Source organism: Myotis yumanensis, unplaced genomic scaffold (assembly GCF_028538775.1).
Source record: "Myotis yumanensis isolate MYYU_CA2020_CCGP unplaced genomic scaffold, mMyoYum1.0.hap1 SCAF_3, whole genome shotgun sequence".
NCBI classification, from domain to species: domain Eukaryota; kingdom Metazoa; phylum Chordata; class Mammalia; order Chiroptera; family Vespertilionidae; genus Myotis; species Myotis yumanensis.
Window position 1 is genome coordinate 165,627,484 of NW_027223754.1, and position 8,588 is coordinate 165,636,071.

At 41.9% G+C, this 8,588-nt stretch overlaps 1 protein-coding gene and 1 pseudogene across 1 annotated transcript; both read left to right on the top strand.

Moving 5' to 3' along the window:
• Nucleotides 1-373: 373 nt before the first annotated feature.
• LOC139005552 (large ribosomal subunit protein uL23 pseudogene) lies at nt 374-895 on the top strand (annotated as a pseudogene).
• Nucleotides 896-3,621: 2,726 nt separating this feature from the next.
• Nucleotides 3,622-7,847, top strand: LOC139007165 (tubulin alpha-1A chain). The gene is made up of 4 exons (XM_070410306.1): nt 3,622-3,737; nt 5,831-6,053; nt 6,174-6,322; nt 6,654-7,847. Exons 1-4 carry the CDS (start codon nt 3,735-3,737, stop codon nt 7,632-7,634), a joined length of 1,356 nt encoding a protein of 451 aa, XP_070266407.1. The 5' UTR covers nt 3,622-3,734; the 3' UTR covers nt 7,635-7,847.
• The last annotated feature ends 741 nt before the right edge of the window (nt 7,848-8,588 follow it).

The following is an 8,588-nucleotide window of genomic DNA, read 5'->3' on the forward strand; positions in this document are numbered from 1 at the left end:
AAATACCTTTAAATTACCAACCATGATAATAGTGAAAAATATGCACAGACAGAAGCTGTTCATTTAATTCAATAAACATGTATATAACGTCTACTGTATGCTAGGCACTTCGCCAAGTACTAGGATTCACATGTTAATGGAGGAGAAGTATAGACACACAAATGAATAATTGACTTATTTTTAATCCTCATTCAAGGATATGTTCATTGATTTTCAGAGAGGAAGGAAGAGAGAGAGCCAGAGAGAGAGCGAGAGAGAGAGAAACAATGATGTGAGAGGGAAAAACTTTGTTGCCTCCTGCATGCACCCCAACGGGGATCAAAACTGCATCCTAGTTTTTTTTGTTGTTGTTGTTTTTGTTTTTTTGTTGTTTTGGTTTTTTTTTACGAAGATGGCGCCGAAAGCTAAGAAGGAAGCCCCTGCCCCTCCCAAAGCCGAAGCCAAAGCAAAGGCTTTGAAGGCAAAGAAAGCAGTGTTGAAAGGCGTCCACAGCCACACAAAAAAGAAGATCTGCACGTCACCCACTTTCCAACGGCCAAAGACACTAAGGCTCCGGAGGCAGCCTAAATACCCTCGGAAGAGCGCACCCAGGAGAAACAAGCTTGACCACTATGCCATCATCAAATTCCCCCTGACTACCGAGTCAGCCATGAAGAAGATAGAAGACAATAATACACTAGTGTTCATTGTGGATGTCAAGGCCAACAAGCACCAGATCAAACAGGCTGTGAAGAAGCTCTATGACATTGATGTGGCCAAGGTCAACACCCTGATCAGGCCTGATGGCGAGAAGAAGGCATATGTTCGACTGGCTCCTGACTATGATGCTTTGGATGTTGCCAACAAAATTGGAATCATCTAAACTGAGTCCAGCTGCCTAATTCTAAACATAAAAATTTTACACTGTAAAAAACAAAAAACAAAAAAAGACTGCATCCTAGCCCTAGCCGGTTTGGCTCAGTGAATAGAGCGTCAGCCTGTGGACTCAAGGGTCCCAAGTTCGATTCTGGTTAAGGGCATGTACCTTGGTTGCGGGCACATACCCAGTGGGGAGTGTGCAGAAGACAGCTGAGCAATGTTTCTCTCTCATCGATGTTTCCGACTCTCTATCCCTCTCCCTTCCTCTCTGTAAAAAATCAATAAAATATATATTTAAAAAAACAAAACAAAACAAAAAAAACTGCATCCTAGGCATGTGCCTGACCAGAGTGGAACCCGAGACCTTTTGGTATATGCCATTACCCTCCAATCAATGGAACCACAGTGGCCAGGAGTGTGAAGAAATAATTTAAATTCCACAATATTATGAAAGGGAAAAAATGTTTTATGCTAATCTTACTGTGAACAAGAATGAATCCATTAGTGGAATATTTTATGTAAATTGGCAGTAAAGATAAATAAACTAGTAAAAAAAATTTTTTTTTTGCCTCCCATAGTTTCCATGCAATTAAATGAGGAACAAAAATAAATTAGTTATTTCCTCTACTCTCCCATTTATATATTTAAGATTATCAGTGCTCATATAATCTATTTGTGACCTAGATCTTATTGTTACTTATGCCCAGAGGGAGAAAAAAAAATCCTCATTTACATAAGGAACAGAATGGCTCTGAGATAGAATTACAAAGAATCAATTGCAAGAACCCTCCTCTATTTTATTTAATCCTCAGCATAAATTGCACAAAGAATTGATACTATTGGGCAATGACATATTTTTTATATTGTAAAGAAAATAAAATTCAAGACTGTGCCTTTCATTCCCAAAAGATTTGTACACTTTACCATGGTGCAGCAGTGTCTAATTTATTTCATTATTAAAATTTTAAAAGAAATATTTTTAATGAGCTACTTAATTAATCTTTAAACTTGCCCATGACATTTAATTCTTATTTTTCTTAAATGTACTTCTGAGCTTAGAAAGAAACATTCAAGTTCTTCTTAATCTTCCTGTCTTTTTACTGATACATACTTCTATTTGCTAAAGAAAGATAAGATGATGTTAAAGATTATTTTTCCTATGAATTACGCTAGAAGTAGATAAAGTAATCTGTACGTTGGGTCCCTCCCCCTCTCCTAGGGAAGACTACTGAAGCAAATTAGAGTAAGTAAAGCAGAGCTGTGGATAGCAGGCTAGAAAATTACATGGCCACCATTGTAACACCACAACCTGTAGCAGCTGTCTTCAAGCCCCTCCCTCTCAGGCCAGCTCTGCTGACCAACCCAGCAGGAATGAATGAGCTCTGCAGAGCACTGTAAATGGTGCTGCAGACCCTAAAAATATGTCACTGAAAACCGAAGGGAAAATACAAATTTTCAACTTCATGACCATTACAAACCTCTTTACCTCTGAGATTTCATTAGCCACGTCAGGAGTACTCAGTCCCGTCTTATTCTGCATAGCCTATCCTTGTTGATAATGGAGCCTTTCCAAGTAGCAAAAGAATGTTACTGCAATCCATTTCCTAAGGGGTGAAAGCAAAGCCTTTTTGTCCCAAGAGGCAATTGAGCAACCACCAGTCTCCAGTTGAATAGCAACGGTGTGAGGCTGGCTACAGTTCCCACAGTTGCCTCTCAGAGTTTTACTGAATTCATATAAGATCCGTAAAAAAAAAAGAAATGCAGTTATTGAGCTACCATCACACAGTTGTCTGTGGATGGAGGCAACATTACAAAATGGTCTTCCTTTTCCACTGTACAGTTCTCCTTTTTAATTTGGTGTTTCAGTTATTTTTCTCATTTCAGAAAACAGAACAATGTAAAATATAACTGCATGCACAGGTAGTACTAGCATCTCAACTCAATTCTTTCTCCTTGTATTTTCTCAATTCTTTATCAGGAAACATGATTCATATTACATAGACTTCTGGTAAAGGAATATTTCTAGTAAACTCTTTAACTGCGGTATGTTCATTAGATCTTAATTATTGCCATGTTAAAATCACTTGTGTGCTTCCATATTTAGCATGGTTATTCTTTCCATCTTCCATTTTTGTTTAGCTATTTCGGGGAGGGGAGCAAAAGAAGGTCTGAAAATAAATTACCGGAACCAGGGAAACCATTTTGGATGGCTCTATTATTGAACCTTTGAAAAATCACATTTACCCAAGCCATTTTAAGCGTCATTCCCGTCGTCTCTGCTACTTTATTTTAAAGCAATTAGAAATGTTGAATCCTCGCCGAATATGGTCTAGTTCAATATACTGTACTTTGACGGAGGAACTGGGAGTAATTTTCCATTAAATATTTCATCACAACACAAATTCTGCGATTAAGTGTTGGGGAAAAAACCTTACATTGGTGATTTTAACTGTAGTTTGAGGTTAAAGCAACATAAAATCATCCGACCCCAGTTCTCTTTCTTCCTTTTTGCACTCCCCTTTCCAGCCCCACCCCACAATGGATGCTCGACTGTTTTTTTCTCGGTCTTTGTCTGAAGGATGCAAACAGTCTATGGATGCTAGGGAAAAGGGGGTGGGGGAGAAATTACCTCATCCCATGTCGTTTGCACCAATCACAACTCTCCTGTCGTGGCTTCTCTGGGCAGATTGAGGGGTCTGGACCAACTGGAAAAGGCCCCAGCCCATCCCCATGGTGACTGAGTTGTATATAGGGAGCTGCATCCGCCCATGTGCCGCAGGTTCTCTTACATCGACCGCCTAAGAGTCGCGCTGTAAGAAGCAACAACCTCTCCTCTTCCTCTCCGCCATCCGCTCGGCAGCCTCAAAGCAGCAACCATGGTAAGAATTTGTTTTCCTTGGCTCTTTGTGGCCGTTGGGTGGGGTCAGTCTTCCAGGGTGTATTGGAAAATCTGAAGCCCCATTCCCTTTACGACTTCTTTGGTAAGGGTAGCCTTACGCTTCGTTGGCAAGGTTAACCTTCGTCTACCCCAAATCCTGGAGCCGGCCGCCGCCGCAGTGCGGAGTGCACCAGCCCAGCAAGAACTGCGCCCAGGGCGCCGCAGAACCGCGGGGGAGAACAAAGGCGACGTGGAAGGGTTTTTGTTATCTGAGCCTTTCCAAGCCACAGCAGCCCATCTGTTGGCGATGAAAGGGTCTAGGGCAGGGAAGGAGATCGCGGCGTCTCCTGCTTGGCCGCCGGGTATGTGTACACTGTATTCGTGTGACTCCGAGGGGCTCTTTTCTTCCTCGCGTGTTTCCCGAGGGACTGGGATAGGAAGAGTCGCCCAAAAGACCAGGGGTCGGTGGGTGTATCCGGGAGGAGTTGGGGGCAGAGAAGGACTGGGACAGAGCGGAGCCTTGGGTTAAAAAAAAAAAAAAAAAGTTCCCTCGCTGGTTAGTCGGCATTTTAGAAAGATACCCGTATATTAATGGGGGAAAGTGGTTAGTTTCTGTTGGTGCCGGCGTCAGGGCGGCGCAGGGGCGTTGTTTGTTTCTGGCTTCTCTGGCCTTGGAGCCACTAGGCGGGGTTCACTCTTGCTAAACCTCTTCTGTCAAGAGAAGACTTAGTAAAAAGTCTTTCATCATTGCAGAACTGTAGGCGTTAAAAGGCTTTTCATTCACTGCTAAAATTTAGATGAAATAGTTTTACTTGAGGAGCAAAATCACAATTCACTTGACAAGCCCTTTAAAGTCTGGCCCTTGGCTACCCCACCCTGACTGACGAGAGAGAGAGAGAGAGAGAGAGAGAGAGAGAGAGAGTCAGTCTTGGCCGCATGTTCAATGAAAAAGACCAGTGTGTGAGTGAGCCAGGGTACCCCAATGTTCAGGACCCAGGGAAACGCCCTTCCCTGCCCCTCCCCCCCATGTCAGTGAAGAGACAATGGACAGACAATAGAAGTTGTAGCCATAAAGACCATAGAGAAGAAAATATCTATTGAATGTGATTAGTATGAACATTTTACGGTGAGTAGAAAAATCTCAATGAAAATAGGTACTATTCTGTTTTTTAAAATATATATTTCATTATTCTTTCACTGGGTTCTTTGTTTGGTAGCTTCTCATGTGATATTTGTTTCTAATTTAGGAACTGTTGTTTTAAAGAAACTCATAAAAAATAAAGATACTCATAATTTTTCAGTTTTTTACAGTGGAGAAAATTCTGGAGAAACTTTTTTAAAAAGTAATGAAATTGCTGCAGACAAAGAAGAATTATACTCTGTGTCCAGCTGTCTTTTGTTCGAATGCATCTTCATGAATTCATTTCAATTTAGGCATATGGTCCTAGCCTGGCTCAGAGGAGGAAAACTGGCAGAATGGCACAATGAGATCATGTAGGCAGTTTCTGGAAATAGAGCTTGCTCTGTTAAATAATGTAGCAGACAGTGCAGGCTAACACCAGGCACCACAAATTCAGCAAGGCAGGAGTCAGCCCTTGCTGAGCTTCTAACCCCCTGGTACAGATGGATTCTGCAGATAGTCTGCAGAAGGGTGTGGCTTCTAGCCTCAGCTGCAGTGCAGATGTCCATGTTGAAATACTAAATCATATTTAGAAGAAACTCTTATCTTTATTTAAAGGGGAAGGTGGTAGTAATATTGATTCCAATTAATGATTTAATTTTAAATCATTTAATTAACTTCATTTTATAAAATCTGTGCTTTGAATATTTTTTAAATATGGAAAATTTATTTAAGCATGCCTGTGGGAACAATGGACTTGCACCATATGCTAAACAGTGCAACATCCAGGCCACACCCATATGCAGCATTTGTAGCAGGTGCTTTCTTTAAAATCATTTTTATCATGTTAGGGATATGACCTCTGATAAATTTGAAGACAACCTGTATGTTACTAGAAATATTTTTTTAAATCTACTGAAAATTCAAAATGCTACCACAACCTAATTACAATTTTTCTTGTTTCCTTTTAACAGCGTGAGTGCATCTCCATCCATGTTGGCCAGGCTGGTGTCCAGATCGGCAATGCTTGCTGGGAACTCTACTGCCTGGAACACGGCATCCAGCCCGATGGCCAGATGCCAAGTGACAAGACCATTGGCGGGGGAGATGACTCCTTCAACACCTTCTTCAGTGAGACAGGCGCTGGCAAGCATGTGCCCAGGGCAGTGTTTGTAGACCTGGAACCCACAGTCATTGGTGAGTTGATCCCGGAGTCTGGGACAGGAGGTGTGTCCGGGGGGCTCTGTTGAAGCCTTGGGGTTGAGCAGGCTGTGCAGGTTGTTAGTGATGGGCGGCTGCTTTGTTTCCTTTTTGCAGATGAAGTTCGCACTGGTACCTACCGCCAGCTCTTCCACCCTGAGCAGCTGATCACAGGCAAGGAAGATGCTGCCAATAACTATGCCCGTGGACACTACACCATTGGCAAGGAAATCATTGACCTGGTCCTGGACCGAATTCGGAAACTGGTATGTTTCTTCTCAAGAATAAAGAAATTAATGAGCCCAAGGAAGACATTTAAAATATGCTCTTTTTTTTTTTTTTCAAACACAGAATTGAAATGTAATAAAGAGTGGGAGATGAATTATTCATTGTTTGTTAAAACATGAATTATTTGAAATCATTTCATAAATGTTAATGAAGAAATATTTTTAATGAAGAAATGCTGAGTTTTTCCAGAAAGGCCTACATTTTTTTAAGTGTTTCCTGTCAAAATAAGATTTATATCATTGGAATGTATGAAAAGTGAAAATACATCACAAAAAGCAATAACTATGTTTCCTCTATTCTTTTCTACAGGCTGACCAGTGCACAGGCCTTCAGGGCTTCTTGGTTTTCCACAGCTTTGGTGGGGGCACTGGTTCTGGGTTCACCTCCCTGCTGATGGAACGTCTCTCCGTCGATTATGGCAAGAAGTCCAAGCTAGAGTTCTCCATTTACCCAGCCCCCCAGGTCTCCACAGCTGTAGTTGAGCCCTACAACTCCATCCTCACCACCCACACCACCCTGGAGCACTCTGATTGTGCCTTCATGGTTGACAATGAGGCCATCTATGACATCTGTCGTAGAAACCTCGATATTGAGCGCCCAACCTACACTAACTTGAATAGGTTGATAGGTCAAATTGTGTCCTCCATCACCGCATCCCTCAGGTTTGATGGAGCCCTGAATGTTGATCTGACTGAATTCCAGACCAACCTGGTGCCCTATCCCCGCATCCACTTCCCTCTGGCCACATATGCCCCTGTCATCTCTGCTGAGAAAGCCTACCATGAACAGCTTTCTGTAGCAGAAATCACCAATGCATGCTTTGAGCCAGCCAACCAGATGGTGAAATGTGACCCTCGCCATGGTAAATACATGGCTTGCTGCCTGTTGTACCGTGGTGACGTGGTCCCCAAAGATGTCAATGCTGCCATTGCCACCATCAAGACCAAGCGTACCATCCAGTTTGTGGACTGGTGCCCCACTGGCTTCAAAGTTGGCATTAACTACCAGCCTCCCACTGTGGTCCCTGGTGGAGACCTGGCCAAAGTACAGCGAGCTGTGTGCATGCTGAGCAACACCACAGCTATCGCTGAGGCCTGGGCTCGCCTGGACCACAAGTTTGACCTGATGTATGCCAAGCGTGCCTTTGTCCACTGGTACGTGGGTGAGGGCATGGAGGAAGGAGAGTTTTCTGAGGCCCGTGAGGACATGGCTGCCCTTGAGAAGGATTATGAGGAAGTTGGTGTGGATTCTGTTGAAGGAGAGGGTGAGGAAGAAGGAGAGGAATACTAAATTTAAAATGTCACAACGGTGCTGCTTTTACAGGGAAACTTATTCTGTTTTAAACATTGAAAAGTTCTGGTCTGATCAGTTCATTTGTATGTAGAGCAGTGTACACTCTCATATACAATTACTGGCTATGCTTTAAAACACAATGCTTTGTTACAGATCCAAATTGTCAATTTCTCTGATGGGTTTGAATAAAGTATTCCCTGTCTTAAATGAGTTCAGACTTGTGTTTTCTATTTGGGTGTCTGAAAATATTTATGTACTTATTTAGTATGTTGAGTAGAAAGGATAAATGTTGACTGATATATACATATATTACAAAGTTACTTTATTTCAAATTATATTCATGTATTATAAAATAAATTATAAAATATATATCTAATATTATAATTAAATAATATCCATGCTATTCTTAAATTTTGACTCCATTGTAATAGTTACTTAAAATGCTAGTACTTTTGACAATTGACATTTGCTAATACACAGCCAATGTCTGATTGGTTGAGTCTCATACAACTAACATAAAATGGTGAGTGTCCAAATGCATCATCAGGTCTTACAAGCTTATTTTCACACCCCCTACTTGGCATGTGTCTAGTGCTATCATGCTTCCTCTTTCTGGGTTTGCAAAAGAAGTCTGCTCTCCAAGCAGTTTTCCCCTATGCTCTACCTAGTTCTTTCTTTTTCCAAACTTATTCGGAATGTGACAATGGAAAATCTTCATAAATTTATTCACTCTATGTGCTCTCCCAGGAGCACGCCCTTGCCTTTCTCTTTCCCTTGCCCCTCCTTCCTACATTCCCCCCCCCCCCCCCCCATTTTACCATTAGGTTTCTCACTCCCAAACTCCAAGGGCTCTTCCTTTACTTCTATAACTTGTTTCCTAAGCCCATTTCTCCTAGGAGCTACTTTCTCTATCTCTAGTTTAGCCAATAAATGTTCTCTTACCAAAAAAAA

Coding starts and splice junctions, on each gene's coding strand:
- LOC139007165 (XM_070410306.1), top strand. Junction 6,054..6,173: donor CCTGGAACCCACAGTCATTG/GTGAGTTGATCC, acceptor TCCTTTTTGCAG/ATGAAGTTCGCACTGGTACC. Junction 6,323..6,653: donor TGGACCGAATTCGGAAACTG/GTATGTTTCTTC, acceptor TCTTTTCTACAG/GCTGACCAGTGCACAGGCCT.